General features: G+C 38.8%; 3 protein-coding genes and 1 long non-coding RNA gene across 8 annotated transcripts in view; 3 read left to right on the top strand and 1 right to left on the bottom strand.

The window, feature by feature from the left end:
* The window catches only part of arhgap27 (Rho GTPase activating protein 27), a 39,621-nt gene extending 34,017 nt beyond the window's left edge, over window positions 1–5,604 (top strand). For all 4 annotated transcript variants that reach the window (XM_008287533.1, XM_008287534.1, XM_008287536.1 and 1 more), the window contains 7 exons: window positions 864–975; window positions 1,134–1,268; window positions 2,400–2,498; window positions 2,590–2,667; window positions 3,674–3,805; window positions 3,927–4,032; window positions 4,402–5,604. In XM_008287533.1, the coding sequence (XP_008285755.1) occupies window positions 864–975; window positions 1,134–1,268; window positions 2,400–2,498; window positions 2,590–2,667; window positions 3,674–3,805; window positions 3,927–4,032; window positions 4,402–4,579 (840 nt within the window). In that variant the 3' untranslated portion in view covers window positions 4,580–5,604. The remainder of the gene's footprint in view (window positions 1–863; window positions 976–1,133; window positions 1,269–2,399; window positions 2,499–2,589; window positions 2,668–3,673; window positions 3,806–3,926; window positions 4,033–4,401) is intronic.
* A 1,169-nt stretch (window positions 5,605–6,773) lies between these two features.
* vps25 (vacuolar protein sorting 25 homolog) lies at window positions 6,774–15,491 on the top strand. Its single transcript, XM_008287527.1, has 6 exons — window positions 6,774–6,872; window positions 8,981–9,126; window positions 9,600–9,653; window positions 9,750–9,838; window positions 12,413–12,488; window positions 14,636–15,491. The coding sequence occupies exons 1-6, from the start codon at window positions 6,826–6,828 to the stop codon at window positions 14,746–14,748; spliced, it is 525 nt and encodes a 174-aa protein (XP_008285749.1). The 5' UTR covers window positions 6,774–6,825; the 3' UTR covers window positions 14,749–15,491.
* LOC103361449 (uncharacterized) lies at window positions 15,266–17,013 on the bottom strand. Its single transcript, XR_520407.1, has 2 exons — window positions 16,938–17,013; window positions 15,266–16,403 (listed from the first exon to the last, which is right to left on the bottom strand). It is a non-coding gene; the product is annotated as an uncharacterized LOC103361449 (long non-coding RNA).
* wnk4a (WNK lysine deficient protein kinase 4a) overlaps window positions 16,358–19,040 on the top strand; it is a 51,781-nt gene continuing 49,098 nt past the window's right edge. The window contains exons 1-2 of one of the 2 annotated variants that reach the window (XM_008287529.1): window positions 16,358–16,511; window positions 16,739–17,386. In XM_008287529.1, coding sequence (XP_008285751.1) covers window positions 16,772–17,386 — 615 coding nt within the window. In that variant the 5' untranslated portion in view covers window positions 16,358–16,511; window positions 16,739–16,771. The remainder of the gene's footprint in view (window positions 16,512–16,738; window positions 17,387–19,040) is intronic. The other variant, XM_008287528.1, reaches the window with a different exon arrangement.

Below are 19,040 nucleotides of genomic sequence, written 5' to 3'. Positions count from 1 at the left end.
ATCAATACAACACTGTAAAAAAAAACACTAGAAAAATCCTAGTTTGGTAAAAGTAGAGCAGTATTAGCAGCAGGATTTAGTTAAAGTATTAAAGTTGAATTACTGGTTGAGTTTCTAGCTGATATATTATTATATATGACATAATCAGAGTCTTAATACGGAAGCATTAGTGTGCCAGCAGCGTGTTGCTACAGGTGAAGCTAGTTTAGACTGTTTTATATCTGGTGTTCAGACAGCAGGTAAATCCTAGAGCTCCAAACATGATTGATGGGAGAGGAAACATTTTTGGATTTTGTTTTTTTTTTATAACTCTTAGGTTTTTATAAGATATTTGATCCTTTAAATGTTTATTAAGGAAGGTAAAAACTCTATTTGGTGGAGCTGTTAACAACTCAGATGTCTGTAATGTGACCCCGACCACACACTGCTTTAATAAGAACATATAAAGGCTGGAAAGTACTGGTTTAATCTTTAACAACTTGTGTTTTTAAAGCTTATTGAATGACCCAAAGTGTAAAATCTTCATCTATAAAGTAATTAAAGCTGTCAGATAAATTAAGTGGAATATTATGTTCCTTTTAAATAAATTGGAGCGGATGTATAATATAGAACAAAATGGAAATACTCAACTAAAGTTCAAGTACTGCCTCTGTAAGGCAGAAAATGTTCCTATTTCTGTCAAACTATTTCTTAAAAACAAGTGTTTTGCCAGTTAATCCTCAACAAAATCCATCTTGTTTCAACAAGTTTCCAAAAGTCTTCTGCACTCAAGTCAAAAGTAATTTTTGAAAATAAGCTAAAAGCGCTTATGTGTCAAGATTGTTCCATGTTTGTGTTTAATTCACCGGTTTTGTGTTCATCAGGAGTATCAGGACATTCATCATCATTCGGATGAGGAGGACGGAGATTTGTACGAAAAGATCAGCCACGCAGAGCGAGACGACAAGCTTGGCGGTGGCATGGACAAGCGAAGATGTAATTTAACTACATTTACCTTCAGTCGCAAAGCAAAGCATGTCTGATTTAACTGTGGCCTTAATGACGCACTCACTTTGACCCAGTTCTATATATCAGCGATCCCCATTGGAGCTGCAATTACAACCGGTTTTAAATGTCTGTCGTTGCCTCTTTAGCCTCCAGGCCGAGCGTCACACAATCGTCCAGCTCTGCAGGAGAAACGGACCCCAAGAAGGTTCGAACCAAACTGATGAAGTTCCTCATGAAGCGTCCGACGCTGCAGTCTGTCAAAGAAAAAGGCTACATCAGAGGTAACGACTGCAGTTCCTCCCTGGTTCATTTGAATAGAAGCAAATGGGGAGGAAAAAAAAAGAAGAAAATCAGCTGGAAATACCCCCTGTTCACTCGACTGATGTTTCTGGTTACATGCACATTTAAATACAAGCTGTTTTGGGTTTTTTTTCCTCCAGTGTACATTTAAGTCTCGTAATAAAACAGTTAATAAACAAAAGAGTTTGGGACATTAAGCATCTGAACCCCAAAAACCTGCTGCTATGTTTGAAAGCACTTTATCTTCCAAAAAATATCACCAAAATGAGACCATTTATCAGAGCCAGCAACTGTTTAAACAGCAAGAAATGTCTAATTTCCAACTCTTTGGTGGTCCTTGAACTACTCATCATGACAACTTAGCCAAATCTAAACTGGTATATATCACAAAAATCATTTTATTCTACATATCTAATTCGCTCCAACCAGGTTCTGTAAAGTAAAATAAAATAAAGTTATATTTAACTTTATTTTATTTTACTTTTACAATAAAATAAAACAAAATAAAATAAAATATTTCATGTTTTTGGATGCAGCCATGAAGCTAATAGTGACTAAGCTGCGACCAACATTCACGTAACAAATATTTTATGACTTTTCAGCTGAACTAGGTTGAACTGCAGGCAAGTATGGAAAGAAATTAATATAATAATGTAATTAATGATAAATATTGGTGTTGGTAACACATGGGAAAATGTAGAAAAAAAGTTTCCTTTTTTTCTTTTTGTACAACAAATAATCAAATAAATATTAATCTAAGCATTTGATTTTGCATAATTTTTTGGCATTGTATCAGTGCCATGCTACACAAGAAACATTTTTGAGTTCTTTCTACCTCTATTCATGGTTGTGTGTTTCCACAAACGTGCAAGACTTTATATTGCAGTGAATAATGAGTGTGTAAAGCTGCGACCAGAGCAAATAAACGCTCAAACAATGGTTGGGGTTCAGAGGGTTGAAAGTACTATTTAATAAAAAGTGCTAGACTAAAAGTGTGAAGTTCTGTGGAAATTTCACACCTAGTGTGATGAGTCATTTCTGCTGTTGCTGCATCCCGTGTGTTTAAAGAGTTATTCATGTGTTCACTGTTTATATCTTGTTGTTCTTTGCAGAAAATGTGTTTGGTTGTCATCTTGCCACATTATGTCAACAAGAGAGGACCACAGTTCCTAGGTTTGTGGAGAAATGTGTGAGAGCAGTGGAGAAAAGAGGTAATTCGTCGTATTTATTGTCAAAGCTGAGGTGTTTTTGCTGTGCGCGACGCCTCTGCTGACCCTCCGCTGCTGATGTGTCGGTTTACAGGTTTAGACATTGACGGACTCTACAGAGTCAGCGGGAACCTCGCCGTCATTCAGAAACTACGCTTCAAGGCTGACCATGGTAAATCCACTCAGTTTACAGCGAGTGTATTAAACCGAAATTTTTAGTCAATTATGTGACGTACAAGAAAGTACAGTCGTCCTCAAATGTATTCATACCCTTCCTTTAAAGGAGGAAGAAAACATGTGTCACTGAAATAAGTTGAAATTGACAAACGTAATAAATAAAAATTTAATGAAAATCATATATATATATAAACAACAAAAAAACAACCAAACAAGCATGATGGGACCCATCCATCCATCCATCATCTATACACCGCTTAATCCTCATTAGGGTCGTGGGGGGGCTGGAGCCTATCCCAGCTGACTTAGGGTGAAGGCAGGGGACACCCTGGACAGGTCGCCAGTCTATCACAGGGCTACACTTAGAGACAGACAACCAAGCACACTCACATTCACATCTACGGACAATTTAGAATCACCAATTAACCTCAACATGTTTTTGGACCTTGTGGGAGGAAGCCGGAGAACCCGGAGAGAACCCACGCTGCACGGGGAGAACATGCAAACTCCACACAGAAAGATTCCGGTGCCCCCACCGGGACGCGAACTGGCAACCTTCTTGCTGCGAGGCAACAGTGCTACCAACTGCGCCACCTTGCAGCCCATGATGGGACCCATAAACTAATATTTAGTTGAACAACCCTTTGAGCCAATCACTGCAATCAAGTGTTTTCTGTAACTCTCAGTCAGACTTCTGCACCTGTTGACAGGTGTTTTCATTTTGGCCCACTGCTCATCAGCAAAGTGCAAATTATTCTTTTTAACCACAATTCAAAAGCAATGTCTTATTTCACTAAATAATAATTTAACAACTTTTTTTTTATTTCTTATTACTTTTTTCAGTTTCTAGTTATTTGAGTGACTATTGTGAATTCTTCTATAATGGAAGGGTATGAATACATATGAGGACTGTAGATTATGGAAACAGTCATGGCAGTAGCTCCTGTTAGACAGCAGCGCCCCCTGCTGTTGTTAAATGTGCACCTGTTGTGTTTCAACAGAGGAGCTGGACTTGGAGGACGGTCAGTGGGAAGACGTTCACGTCATCACCGGAGCCTTGAAGTTGTTTTTCCGAGAACTTCCTGAGCCACTTTTCCCATACAGCCACTTTAATAAGTTCATCTCTGCCATCAGTGAGCACAATTTTGAATTCATAAATCTGATTTTGTCAGATTACATCACCCTTTAAATGGACAAGTCTTTGTTTGTTAGTTATGCATTTCTTGAATGTTGCATCTTTAACTTTTCTTCTAGGAATTCCTGATTACAACACAAAACTGTCCTGCATTTATGAGCTGGTCAGAACGCTTCCGCCTCCAAACCATGACACCATGAAGCTCCTTTTTGGGCATTTACACAGGTTTGCATCAACTTTTACTAATATTTTCTGCATGTTTTAATCAAATAGTTTGGGAAGTTGTTGAGCAATGCGTGAATTTAGTAAATTTAGGAATGAAGAAACTACATTTGCTTACTTATTGTGATCTTTTTGGTCTGTTAGATGTCTGAAATGTGACATTTAATGATAGGAAATTGGGATTTGGAGGCAATGTTGTTGTATAATGTTTGAAGATTAATCGATTAATTGAGGAAAAAAACTGGTAGAATAACTGATAATCCTTAGCTCCAGCTCTTTAAAGGTCATCACTTTGCTGCTGAATGAATTCAAATATTAAAGAAAAACAAGAAAATTGTCGCTTTTCTCATCCTTGTTTCATTTCTCTGGCAGGGTCATTCAATACGGAGAGGACAATCGCATGACCGTACAGAATGTGGCAATCGTGTTCGGCCCGACGCTGCTCCGTCCGGAGATGGAGTCTTCCAACATCGCCATGCACATGGTCTTCCAGAACCAGATAGTGGAGTTCATCCTGAACGAATACGAGCGTATCTTCCACTCTAGCTGAAGCAGTCACGAGCAGAACTGAGCGAACACGTGCTCAAGTTATTTTAAAGTGCCAGATTTACCTTTGCATGCACATCAGCAGCTTCAGTGCAACATCTAAAAGTAAACTTGTAAAATAAGTTCAAGGGGCCTTGAAGTTTAACCAGACTAGATAAAGGATCTTCAAATGGTCTTTGCTGAGGATATCTGAAGCAAGTTTAGCTACTGTTTAGTCTGGATTTTCTCCATAGGAGGCTCACACTGTTAGAATTATCTTTGGCAGTATTGTAGGATTGGAAGTGGAGCCACACGGGTGCAGACAGGTGTGGCTCGGTTTCCCTTCTCAAAGCTACTGAGCTTGTTTCTTGGGTGGCAGAAGGACTGTATTAAACTGCTCTCACTCCCTGAGACTTTAGGTGTCTAAATCTCACAGGTCACTTTCTTCAGATTTTATTATTTTATTTTATTTTCGTTTGTTTGTTTCTCTAAATTCCACTTTTAATAGAACCCAAGTCAAACCTGGGGGACTGCATTAATGCTCTTTTTAAGAAATGGCCGACGGCTGCGTCCGTCTTCATTTTAGAAAGTTTAAATGTTGTTTTGGATTTAAAGTTACAGTATATCACACGTGGCAATAACTGAGATTGTTTCTAATATTGTGTTTTCTTTTTTTCAGCCTCACTTTTACGCATAAATTTTATTGTAATATAGAATTGTATAAAAGATAAATATTAATACCAACATTTTGCTGTGAAGTAGACAATGACATAGAATACTTGTGCAACCTGTAGATTATTTTCCACTGAATTGTAAAACACCATTTTTTCAATCATGCTGTACTTGAAGAAACTGTATAATAACGACATAGAATTATAAACTAGTGATGCATTTTTTTGACAGTTGCCAGTAAAATCAGTCAGGAAACAGAAAAATTGATATTAGAAGAGATATATGACCTGTAAATAGAAATAGATGGCATATTTATGCTGAAAGTTGGTGAAAATGCACAAGTTATTCCATAATAAAAATAACTTTGTTAAAAAAAAATCTGTCCATTTATTCTTCTTGCTCATGAAAATGTGTCTTTCAGCTGCCATTGTTCACACAACTAAGATTGTTCATTAAAAGGCATGTCGTCTATTACTGGAACATACAAATGATCCACAGGAGCAGAAGAAGTGTTCGGTAATAACTCCACAAAATATAAATGCTCTGTTGCAAAAGTACTGCTGAATTCTGTTACATATTTTACAGTATTCTCAAATTATTACTGATGTTTAATTGGACTGGCGACCTGTCCAGGGTGTCCCCTGCCTTCGCCCTAAGTCAGCTGGGATAGGCGCCAGCCCCCCATGACCCTAGTGAGGATTAAGCGGTGTATAGATAATGGATGGATGGATGTTTAATTGGGGAAGTAACCTTAAAATATAGCAGCTTAGTCGAGGTAGCGGTTTCATCTTTCAAATGTTTTGTGTTTTCTAAGTTATCAACCCGCAAAAACACTTTGTATAGCAGTCAAATAAATACAGAGGGGTACAAAAAGTACATTTTTGTGTTATTATAAGTAGTCAGCAGCATAAATGGGTACAAGCATTTTTACTAATACAGTTTACTAATCTATAAATAATTTTTTATTTGTAGTTGGTGTTTTTTTGGGGGCAACATGTCATATTTAATACATTTACGTTTGTGCATTGACTCAACGCACCTTTAAATAGGACTATTGTTGTTATCCTTTTGCACATTTAAGTTGTTTACACTGCACAGAGTGGGATTTTGCACATTCCCAGGCAAATAATTCGTGCATTCCTACACAATCTGTGCAGCTGTCTCACTTATAAAACATTGTAAATACATGTATTAGTTTCGAATAGCTTTTATTTGCTACACCCTCCTCTTATTTGTTTTGTAACACTTAGTATTTAGTTGTCTTGAAACGCTTACTTTTTGATATTTTGAAAAAATCTTTCTTTGTTACTGTTTACTGTTTTTTCTTTTGAATACATATAAAATTGATTCTGTTAGATGTCTTTTTTAAATGCAGATTTTTGCGTTTATTGTCTAATATTTTCTGCACCTGTTTATCTCTTTATGTGTGTGATATATTTCATTCAATGTATTAATTCATAAGCATCAGTATTTTTATTGATTTTTACATCTGACGTGTTGTGTGACGGCCTTTGCTAAGTCTGTGTTGCCAGTCGGAACCATTTGAGAAGGTGGACGCGCTTCCGGACGCTGTCAGCTGTGAGCACCGCATCAACTGCAATGAGTTTTGAGTGGCCCTGGCAATATAATTTCCCTCCGTTTTTTACGTGAGTCTTATTTCTCGGAACTCTGTTTCACAAAAAGGTCTTTGAACATGTTTACTCGCTTTCGTTATGTGCGTGTTAATGAGCCGAAGTGGATTTGCGAGCTAGCATAATTTTAGCAAGCTAACAGGCTAAACGACAGAGATTGCTACGGAAGTGGATCTACACCTCAGCTTTCTAAAGTTTATATAACAGCTCCTCTTGGTTTATCTAGCGACTCATTAAGGCTCGACTTCGTGGGAATATATAAAGAAATGAATAGGATAATAATTTACTGTTGTGTGTTTGAATTCAAAGAATTTAGCTGTTAGCTCTTAGCTGTGTTGATGGGATGTGCTAACGGCTAACGTTAACTCTGCCTCAAGTCGCTTGACAGCAAAAACACTGACAAATTTACCTCATAGTGTTTTGTTAGCATCTCTTTTTCTTGTAGTTAATCCTCCATAGTACCAAGTTTTGATGTAAAATCAGCTGAGAAATACCAGGAAGATTTCAGTGCTGACATTCATCTAATAACAAAGATTATATTATTAAAATACAAGGGATAAAGCAAAACAGACAAAACATCAAATATATTAAATAAATAAATAAATAACCACAATACAAGCGATGCGAAACATAAGCAGACCAACATTGTGAAAATAGCTAAATAACAAAGTAAAATATACAAAATAAAATGCCTACAGTTGGGTAAAGGCCTTGTGACAAAAGAGCGTTTCCATTTCTGTTTAATAAGAAGAGACTGACAGTCTGAGATCGCTACCTTAGAGGAACAGACAGCAATCGCCTCTTTACTAGACTTTAAAAACAGGCTGTAATATCTTTAAATCATTGTGAAAACTTATAGCAAACCAGTGGAGCCCAGCAAAAAGTTGAGGAAATGTGGTCAATTGTACTGGATTAAGTTGGATTTAGCCAATGTATAGAAAGGATAAAGTCATTAACTAAACACTGATACTAAACCTTGACCGTGTGTTTTGTACTGTAGGACATTAGTTTGCACTGACAGCCGTTTCAAATGACTGGAACTGTGCAGCACATGGACTGTTTTTAAGTTTTTCTCAGAACTATTTATAATTCAGTGGTAATGACTTCCGTAAATCTGCACTAATGTGTGAAAAGTGTGTAAAAATGGGATCTTACATGCTTCAGTGGAAATGTACTGAACTTCTTTCAAAAGTGGAAAACAATATCTATCCATCTAGGTCATGGTAATCTTAGTAGAAATCAACTGGGCTTTTCTTTGTTGGATAACTGAGACTCTACACGGACATGTGTATAGTGTGTTGACTATTAAATCCTAAATGCTAGTTATTCCACACAAAATACAATTTGATGAACGAACAGGGCTCCAAAAAGGGTTGAACAACTTTGAAACGATGCATTTAGCTAATTACATTGGCTGCAGTTTAGGATAAGCAAAATTTGGCTTTTAAATTGATGAGAATAATGCAGTAATTCACTTTAACTTAATCTGAGCACATTGCAAGCATCAGGGATTGTGTATGCTTGCCCATTGATCAATAAATAATACATGGTCCAAGCAGACATGCTTTGGTTTGACTGACATGAGCCCAGTCACGTTACTCAATAGCCACACCTTGTAAATTTTGCAGCTTGTCTGACCTGGGATTTAAACTGTCATATCGATGGTTTTGCAAATTCATACTGTCATCCGTGTGTGACAGTCACCCTTTTGATGGTGTCATCACGTTTTAAATCTGTCACATAGTAAATATTGGACTGAAGCCTGACGTAAACGAGTGAATTACATACTTAAGCTGCTTGTCCTGCCCATTGCATTATAAGGACAGCCGCAATCATCTAATGCAAGTTGAAATATTGCAGTGACACCTGCCACGAATATAAGTGTAGCTATTATCTCACTGTATCAACTTAAGAAAATCAAAACTCCGAAATAAAATCAAAGAAACTACACTCCACATATCATAGCATACCAAATGTGTGAATGACAGGGTACAGACTGTACATACTCCTGACCAGGTGGAAGCCTTCCTGCCAGCTATGTCTTTATTTAGATTTGCTGACACTGTTGAAAGGCTTGAACGTTCGCAGTGCTTTACATTTTGTGCTGATGTCATTGTGGACAGGCTACAGCCAAATGTTGACACCAGACAGAAGCAGCTGGTGGCGTGGTGTTCCCTGGCTCTGTCCTACTGCCGGCATCACAAGCTCTACACCCTGGACGTCATGGAAGCTCAGGAAAGCCCCGTATTCAACAACAAGAAGATAGAACGTATCCTAAAAGTCCACGTGATTCAGTTCGCACTATACAGCGTCATCATTGTTATTTATTGCTAAACGCCTGTTTAAAATCCTTGTTATATCCCATAATGAGATTGTTAAATTTAGATTATTAGGCAATAGTTTACAGCCTCCTGTTTTATTAGGATATAAAATTTCACCTACAGGATATTAATGTTGACACGGTAGGTGTGAAAAGCTTTTCAGGACAGTGCCGCCTCTGTTGCAACATTCCACATCACTGCAGTCACCCACCTCGATTAATTCCCAGTCATTTTATTCTGAGGTTTCTGTTTATTCAAGTCTGAATCAGGTGTCAGAACATAGTCACTAATTTTCTCCTGGCTTTTTTTTTTTTGCACTGAGAAACATTGTAAACATTCTTGTGGCATGAAGACATTTATATAGTCTTTGCACATTTGTAACGTTTCCTTACTTTTTTATTTGGCCTTAATTGAATTATAGGAAAATTATCAATGGAAGCAATTCAAGTTGTGTTTGAAGAACTGAGGAAAAAAGGTAAAATTCTCTTCAGTCCGCATGTTTACGCAATGCTGTTCAACAGTATTCCACAGTGATTAACATTTTTGTTATCGCTGTTGTGTCTGACGTCAGGGAACCTCGAGTGGTTGGACAAAAACAAATCTCGGTGTTTGGTCATGTGGAGACGACCAGAGGAATGGGGCAAGTTAATATACCAGTGGGTGAGTCGTCAAACTGAAGCACTTATACTCTCACAAACTGCACATTTTCGTTTATTTATGTGGTCGAAAAAGGATGAGTGGAAAGAAGAAAGTGATGTTTATAGCGCTTATTATAAAGAGTTAAATTTGAAAGTGTTGTACATTGCTGCTGAACAGAGACTTCAGACAGAAAAAGTATCATTGTGGGAACAGAACAGCAGGATTAAAGGACAGATGACTGGAAATGCTGCATCCTGAACTCAAAGTAATACTAATTCATAGTCTGACTGAAACAGACACAAAGTAGCCTCGTCAGCTTCCACCTCTGAACACTTCACTTTCAATTCAGACACATTTATGCTTAAGTAAAGAACTTTATTATTGTATCACTGGTAGTATTAAATTAATGTTACCAAAGTAAGGTCAGAGGAGTGGAAGAAAAAAAGCTCTTTCTTTTTTTAAGTCATGTTTTTGGTCACACATGTAGTTTGGCTTGTCTTGATTTTGGTTTCAACCACTAAAAGAGAAAAATGTGCAGTACAGCAACAGCATTCAGATCAAGTCAGACTGTCAAGGCAAAACACAGATCATGAAAAAGCGAAGACGACAAATAAAAAAAAATAATCCCACCACACTAAGAAATCTACAAAGCACCAACATCATGTAATCGATCTTCCCTCCCACACACTCTGTAAGTAGCCCACACATAGCTTGCAATTGCACCTAATACCTCTATCCATTCTTTAAAAGTAGATCAGATAGAAGATTTCCAGTGGCCTAGAGTTATCCTACACCCTGTTATTATAGCTAAGCAGCAACATATTCTGGTGTTTTGACATTTCAACATTGTCTGGTCAAGGAGAAATATTGCATATTCAAAACAAATATTTGAAATTATTTCATCTCATATGTTGCTGATTTTGTAACAGTCACATTACATCAACTTCAGAGACTTTACTGTTACATCTCCAAAGATTATTACTGCTTTTAAGTTTAAGTTTTTGGAACGACTCCAGCAGGATCTGCGTATTATCTCATTTAAAAAAAATCAAGTGTGACTAAGTTTTGCGGGCATGACAGTACCATGGTGCAATTCCGATTATCTTATGAGACCTCCTGATCCAGGCTCCATCCGTTCCCAGAGTATTTTTACACCACCCAATGTTGGACATTTTATGACTCTTATATTGTAGAATCTTGCCTTCCAGTGTCTTGATTTGTAGAAATCTCTGGTATTCTGAGTTACTCAAACCATATTTATCTTGAATTTCATCAAAGCATGCATTTCCCACCACATCCCCCATAGTATGAATACCAGACGTGATCCATTTATTTAAAACAACAACAACATACTTCTTAACAGTTCCTTTTTATGCCATATGTTGGATCTGTTTGAGAAGTCTGGGTCGGATTTTGTTATTTGATGTACCTTCCTCTAAGATTCTCTGGCAAATGCTCGTAATGGCTCTAGAGGAAGAACTAGGCTGTATGTTTGTGTAAGAAAAGCCTCCACTAAAGGAGGATACACTAACAGCTCTTCTATTCCTCCCACAGAGGGATCATAGTGGGGGGTGAATGGATTTTAGCCACTGACCTGCTTTCTGTAATCACTGAATGTTTGATAACCTGATTTCTCAGTGTTACCTGGTCTCTGTGCCCACATAAATGTTAAGGTCCAGGTTTTTTTTTTGCACTCCAAGAAGTTGACGTTTCCAGGATTACAGTCCCATTTTATAGGAAAAAAAAAGCTCACTTTATGTAAAAAAATACCCTTAGAAAGGAGCAGATGTATAATTAAATTCAAATGAGCACCTTTAAAACATGACAGATGGTGTAGATGAGAGGTGCTGGAGCACATCTGTAAATGCTCTGAGAGTACGTCACAACTCAATAAACAATATAAAAACTACAGCCCAAGAACATGCGCTTTAAATCACAGGAAGAGGCTGCATAGCTTTTGCACATCTCATACCACATAATGCTCTCCTCTGTACAACTGATCACAGACTAACTACCACAATAAAAGTCTGATTTTGTGTCCTCTCAGGCCATGTTGTGTTTCATAAACAGATTTAATTGTGTTTAAAGAAGGAAAAAAAGTGCACTGAATAGATACACGTGGGGGATGTTCTCTTTTTTTGTCAGCAAATCTCATTTGCTGTCGGTATTATGTAGCTTATTCCTCATATATTCCTAACAAGGCAGACAGACGGTATTGTGCAAACTACATTGTTTGTTTTGATCTTTTCATACAATTTATTGACAGCATCAAAAACACATAATGCAGCCTTATAATGTAGCAGTTATAACTGTGAAAGGAATAAACCAAAAGGCTGCGCTCACCTCACTGAGTCTAAGAGTGGTGTTTAATGAACCGTCAAGTTTGTCAAAGGCTTTATTAAATTCTCTGTTTATAACTGTACACTCTGGATCTCATCCTCTAGGAAAAAACTAAAATTAAAATACTTTTTCCCCAAAGTTTTTCTTTAAAAAAATGAGTTGTTTAAAGAGTGTTGAGTTTTTTTCTTTTCCTGCCAGATGAAAACACTAGATGTATTTTTCCAGTGAACAATATTCTCTTTTCTAACATTTTAGGTTTCCAAAAACGGCATGGTCAACTCTGTGTTTACGCTTTATGAGCTGTCCAATGGTGATGACACAGAAGGAGAAGGTACGGTGCCATTTAGGTTTTGTGTTATTGGCCCATTTAATAATGTATTTAGTTGTATTAAATGTTGGTAGGTGATGCCTGTCAGGCTAAAAGTTTGCAGTTGTATTAGAAAATGTTGGATATTCATAAATATGGTGTGCATTACAGGTAAGTTAAAGTACTTTTCTTGTTTTTCCCCGTGAATGTGTCCATTTAGAAAGCATTGTATTTGATATCTGTGCGTAAGGAGGAGGCAAAATAATGTTGACTTTCATTACAGGTGAAACCTGATGCTCTCTGTAATTATCTAAAATAGTTTATCAGATAATGCAGAAAAAGGAGTTTTGTTAATCCTGCTTTTATTTTATTCAGTTCCAGTATGTCCTATCTGTTGCATATGTTTATTTCTGTTTTTTAATCTTGTGTTATTGCAGTATGTTGAAAGTTGAGTAAAAAGAATGCACAATGATAACAGCATGATCATTGATATTGGCTTTAAATAATTCAATATTGGCATTGACAGGCAGATATATAATGCCCGTCAGGTTAAACACTTACAGTTTTGTCTGAAAATGTTACAAAAATATTATTGACTGTTTTAAATGTAAGTTAAAGTCGTGTTTTATTTTGTACTTATGAAAACGTATTTTTCGTCTGCACCTGCAGGACCATCATGATGAGAAAGGTCATAATAACTTGTCAAATCCACTACAGGAGAGACCTACGTTTTGTTAATTAAGAGACTAAGAGAAAAGAAAAAAAACATGTGTGTTTTATTTTGCCCGAATAAGTTGAAAATTCTCGACCTGTCAGTCAACTGCAAAAATCCGACGTCATACATTCCTAATTTTAAGTAACTGAAAAGTCCTGAAATGTTTCTGTCATTTCAGTTTCATGCATGTGAAGCACTGTGTAATGTAATTAAAGATGCTGTGCACTGATCAGCCAAAATACTACGACCAGCCCAGACTAATGTGCTGTTAAGTGCCAAACAAAACAGCTCCGACCCACAGAGGCATGGACTGTACACAACTTTTGAAGTAGTATTTGGTCTTTCTGCTGCAGACTTGGGCGCAGCTTACAAGCCTTACTGTTTTAAAAAGTAGGTCATTCCATGTCAAATCATCAGGGGCCTTCTGCTCGACCATCTCCGATTTGCTTGAAACTTTTTTTTTTTTTTATCATAAGCTTTGAGTATTTATAATACTATCTGTGGAATTTTAAATCAATATATTAAATACTTTTAGCAATTTTTAAATGTTTTTGCACTTGAAATTTGAGGCTATATTTGAACCGCAATATCTCAGAAACTAATAAAGATAAACGCCTAAAATTAAAAAGAATTTTAATTCCTACTTATATGTTTAAAACTATTTTGAAACTCCAGAACTCTGTTCTTCTTGGATCAGGCTGTTTACCAGTATTTTTGTTTTTGTGATGCAACTTGTCATACCCTCTCAATCAGTTATAAAAGTTAAACAAAAATATGTATGAAGTGTTTTATGTGTTTTGTTTTGTAATATTGTGACATGCAGCTACATATAGTTCAGAAAATATCAGTAGTTGACTTCTGCGTTGTCAATTTTTTTGTTATTGTGGACTCAAAAGTGGGACTTTTCATGACAGCTTTCTTTTTTTTCATATTTCAATTCACCTGTGATCAGACTATTTGATCTACTTGTCCAGTGATCGATGTCATGATGAGAAATATCAATGAAAATTGAAACTTTTATCTTTAATTGTTCCTGAGATATTGTCTTTCAAACTTAGCCTCAAAGTAGATTTTTAAAAAGATTTATCACGCTAAAATTTCAGAAGTATCTTTATAAAGATACATATTTTACACTGTTTTTTTAGGCAAATCAGAGATGGATGAGCAGAAATTGGTGATGATTTAAAATGGAATGACTGATGTACGCCAGCCTATTCATCTAGACATAGAAATAAATTCTCCTGTATCCAGCACGTTAAACGGGAGAACCAACCTGTACTTTGTCCATCTAATATATAGTAGATCCTCACATGTGCATTTGTTGTAGGATAATCGCTGTTATTACCTTCTTCTAGTAGTAGTTCTGCTGTTTTGCCTCATGGTCATATACAGTAAATAAAGTTGTTTTTTTTTCTCACTGTGCATTCTCACATAGCTCTGTAACCCTTTTCTCCAGAGTTCCACGGCCTAGAAGAGTGGATGCTGCTGCGCTCCTTGCAGGCTTTACAGACCGATGGCAAAGCAGAGATCATCACCATGGATGATGGGAAAGGTGTCAAATTCTTCTGAAACGGTGCTGGAATCACACACACTCTGTCTGGGAGCCCTCATACTGTACCTTTAACTGGCAGATTTTAAAGTTTAGCCATTTAAGGCTACACAAGGTGCACCTCAATGCCCAGCTGATGGATGCTGGTCCTGTTATTGTTGTTGCCTTTTGGTTCAAAGCCATTGGAAGAGAACCAATATCATATCTTAAGTGTTTGGGGGAAACAAGGATTTGAGGTGACGCTGCGTTTAGACTCGTCACAGGTGACATTTGTTACCACTTAAACATGCAATGAGTCTATCAGGGGACTAAATACTACTATGTCTGAATATGTCAGAGGAACATCTTTCCCTGCCAGCTGTAACTTTACTCCTCTGTTGTAAATGCAACTAGTTTTATTCCCGTTTTCTCTGTTAACAAATCTACTCTGTATAATTAGCTGTGGACCTTTGCTCGGCTGTTGTTCCTCTGTTCCTCCAAGCAGACATCCCAAAGAAATCCCAGAAAACACAACACCAGGGGGACTTTTTTTTTTTATTATTATTGTGGGAAGGAATACTTCCAGAAGAGGAACACCACAGAGACTCCAGCCAGTCCTGGCTCCAATCAGCTGAGTGTAATAATAGTGGACTCCATGTACAGTTTGCTGTCATCATATTCTTGTGCAGTAGCTACTGTGACGCTCCTGTTATCTGTCACTCTGTCTATATTCAACCTCTTTTTTTTCATATCCTGTAGGAAAATAAATTAGACATTTCTTAAATCTGCTTTTTTTCCCATTTCTTCTTTTCTCTAATAATGTAGTCTTGAATCCTGTTGAATGACAGAAATGTGCAGAATCAAAGCCCAGTGATGGAGATGTTATGATCTACTTTGCGGCTGCACTCTGGATGGTACAGTCACATCATGTGCTTCGTGTTCCGTCCTGAGGAGATGATACAGCTCCGGGGAATCATGTGCGTGTTTGCTGATAAAAGCCTTCGTCTGCGCTCCGGGGACAGGTGGGGCCCTATGTGGCCTTGGCTGATAGTGGTGTCCTGTTTCAGCAGCAGCAGCAGCTCTATGCAGTGCAGCCCCCCCTGCAGGAGAAACCAGCACACTTACCCCCCTGGGCTTCATATCTCTTTCATTCAGCTTAATCAAGTGACGACAGATAGTAGTGAAGTGACTCATCATTTATATCTTAATTCACAGAAACGGGAGGAGTTGTTCTAATCAATAAATTCAAGACAGAACATCCTGTTCTTCTTCTTCTTCTAAGTAAACAGTGGATAGATTGTGGCACCTGTTCCCCAAATCAATACAAGGAAATTCCTAAAAGATTAGTCTATTGATCCCTTTTTATTGGGAACTTTTCATTCTTTCACATTGACGCCGCTCACAATGGGACCCCTAATTTAGATTTTAAAGATATTCCAATTATGTTGCCGCAATAAATCAAAAGTGAAAAGAAAAACAGCCCTAATGAAATTTGTGGTTTTAAAGCGTATTAGTCAGCAAACATTCCTCTAATCAGAATTTAATTACTCCCTCCGGATGTTCCTCTTCTCGCGTCAAAGCGGCGAAGGGGGCGGAGTTGGAGAGCGCGCACAGAGAGCGCACAGGACGCGCAGCCCTCCTCAGCTTTTGTTGATATTGGCAACTCCGTCCTTTCACGGGAGGTTATGGCTGCAGTCTGTGAAAAGAGAAGAGGAGAGAACAACGCGGATTATCTGACAGAAATGATGCGTTAAAGTGCGCGGCGCAGTTTGTTTGGAATATTTTTACGCAGCGACTGTGATGAGTAAGTCCGTTTTCCTCACTTTTCCTTGTTTATTTAATTGAAATATACATCTACGGTTGGTTATAATTGCAGGTAGTGGCATCTCACGTGTTCTAGAGAGACATGTTTAATCTTGTCTTAGCTTTTATTTTGTGGTCACTGCCTCTGGTTGCATTGACATCACGGAAAAGTAACTTGGAGCTTCAAGTAACGGTACTCTATTGTCCTAATGTCATTTCCACATTTAGGCTCTAAATTAGGAAGGCACTGAACCTGCCGCAATGTCTCATGCACAAGTTGAAATACCCGGACGCGGTTTCCCAGGCCTGTCCATGGATATGACCGACGACTGCTTATCCCGGGTCCCATCCGTGCTCAGGACGCACGGTTTGGGCGCACGGAGAAACTCTTACGGGCTCCAGAAAATTAGTATGGACATTGACTCGCCTCTGTACAGCGGCGCCCTCTCCAAAGCCTTGTCCTGGTCAGCTGAAAATATTCTAACACTGGCCGAGTCCAGAGCAGAGGACGAGAAGACGGACGACACCTCGCCGTCGCCCGTTTCCAGCCCGGGGACCAGCTCCAACACGCCCCCGCGCAGCCAGGAGCCCGACGTTGAGAACTGGGATCCCGTTCCGAGACCCAGCGCTCAGGACGCCAGCTCGGACTCTGAAAATGAGCTTCACAGCAAACAGCACAAGACCTTGTCCCGCATCACGTTTGACACTCAGTGGGAGCAGGAGGAGAAGGAGGACGTGGAGACCAAAGCGGTGGCAACGTCTCCAGATGGAAGATACCTCAAATTCAACATTGAGATTGGAAGGGGATCTTTCAAGACGGTCTATAAAGGACTGGACACGGAGACCACGGTGGAGGTGGCGTGGTGTGAGCTTCAGGTAGGATGGCTTTTAAGTCACTGTAAACCAAATAAGTGCCAATTTGGATTTTAAAAAAATCTGCACACATTTAACTTTTGTCATTTTGGCTGTAAATTTGCTGATAAAAACAACTATAAATTAATATTAAGAAGTTAAATTCAATATTCCGTACACCTCCATATCAAAGCTGCATTGGTTCTTGCCAAAGTTTACAACAGATATCCTTTTCTAACCTCCAGCAGCAAACCCAGGTCAAGCACATACGCTGATACTTTCCCCTGCTTCCCTGCCCCACTCTGCTCTAATTCCCCTGCCAGTTCATCAGGGTTGATGTGAAGCAGCTAATCTACTACATATTATTCCTCCCTGACCTTGAGTTGGGTTATGTCAAGCCTTTGCATGGTAACCTAGGTCATCCTGTTAGCAGTCAGCTCCAACTGAACCACTGTGCCTGCCGTGATCCCCTCTAATCTCTGTTTTCATTACCAACCGGTGACACCAAGGCTCTCTGGGTGTCTCACGTGCAAAACCAACGACAACTGAGAGGCGACAGGTCATTTATATGTGGCTCTGATCACCCATCATCACTATTTGTGTGTGAGAATAGACACTTTAGTGCTCTGAAGTGTTTCCATCCCATGGGATCGTGTTCATCTGGGCGACCTGGCCTTTTGCAGGGAGTTTATGCTCACGTGTAACATGTAAACATCAAGTGAGACAACAACTGAAGAGGTTGGCTGCTGTAAAATTGTGCAGGTGTCAGTACTTTTCTACACCGCAGCGTTTGGCATGCAGGCAGCAAGCAGCTTGGGCAGCAGCTGCTGCTTGTCTTGCTTACATGGTTTGATAGCACAGTGGTGGATTTAAAGATTTAAGCTCTAAGTCCACCCCTTAACATTTGCTGTTGCGTGTGACGTGCATTGGTATCGGTATCCGGCAACCACATGAGCCTTCTTAGGTGTGAAGATGTGCCCTGATAACCTCTAAATGTCAAATTAAACCCTGTGCCAGTGACACTGAACTACATACTAGCAGCAGGACAGTGATTTCTCTCAGGATCAGTGCAATTTTTATACTGGAAGTTGTTTTAAAGTTACAGCTGCACACAAAAGCACACTTTGCTCAATAAGAAACGCAGTCTTCGTGTTGCATTTAAGCTGCGCAGAAGGTGCCGGTGTACAGACATTCAGGGATTATTCGGAGCTGGAGTGAATCTGCCCTCGAGGCTCAAGCTTCAGCACCAGCAGGTGGGGACTCCTGCCTCAAGAGCCCACCTGTCAGATCACACAACAGGTGTCTGTTTGGAGGAGGTAGATGCCGAGTCACTCCCAGGCTTCTGTGGGAGGCACAGATGTCCCTTTTACCTGCACTGTCACAACACAGTCATTGATATTTTGCACCCTTGAGTCAAATACAAGCTGGAGGGGTTGGGAGGGGGGGGGTCTGTCACTATTTGTGGTTTGACTTTTAAATCACACCCTAAGATTTCAGCTAAAGTGGAGTGAAAAGACATTTTTGCTCCGTGGCTGTGGGCCATATTGGAAACAAGCATGCCATTTCATCTCTTTACTTGAGACATGATCCCAGTTAAGCTCCTTAATCGCTCCTAATAAGCTTAAAGGTGGCCATTGTTGATATGGTTACTGTTGTGATAAGTTAACCTCAAAGAGAC

Source organism: Stegastes partitus, unplaced genomic scaffold, assembly GCF_000690725.1.
Source record: "Stegastes partitus isolate 25-593 unplaced genomic scaffold, Stegastes_partitus-1.0.2 Scaffold505, whole genome shotgun sequence".
NCBI lineage: Eukaryota > Metazoa > Chordata > Actinopteri > Pomacentridae > Stegastes > Stegastes partitus.
This window is presented reverse-complemented; position numbering and strand designations above follow the sequence as displayed.

Excerpts from the sequence above, each read along its gene's own strand:
- vps25 (XM_008287527.1), top strand. The coding sequence starts at position 6,826 with ATGAGTTTTGAGTGGCCCTGGCAATATAATTTCCCTCCGTTTTTTAC. Across the intron at positions 6,873-8,980 it reads AATTTCCCTCCGTTTTTTAC|GCTACAGCCAAATGTTGACA; the intron begins GTGAGTCTTATT and ends CATTGTGGACAG. Across the intron at positions 9,839-12,412 it reads GCAAGTTAATATACCAGTGG|GTTTCCAAAAACGGCATGGT; the intron begins GTGAGTCGTCAA and ends CTAACATTTTAG.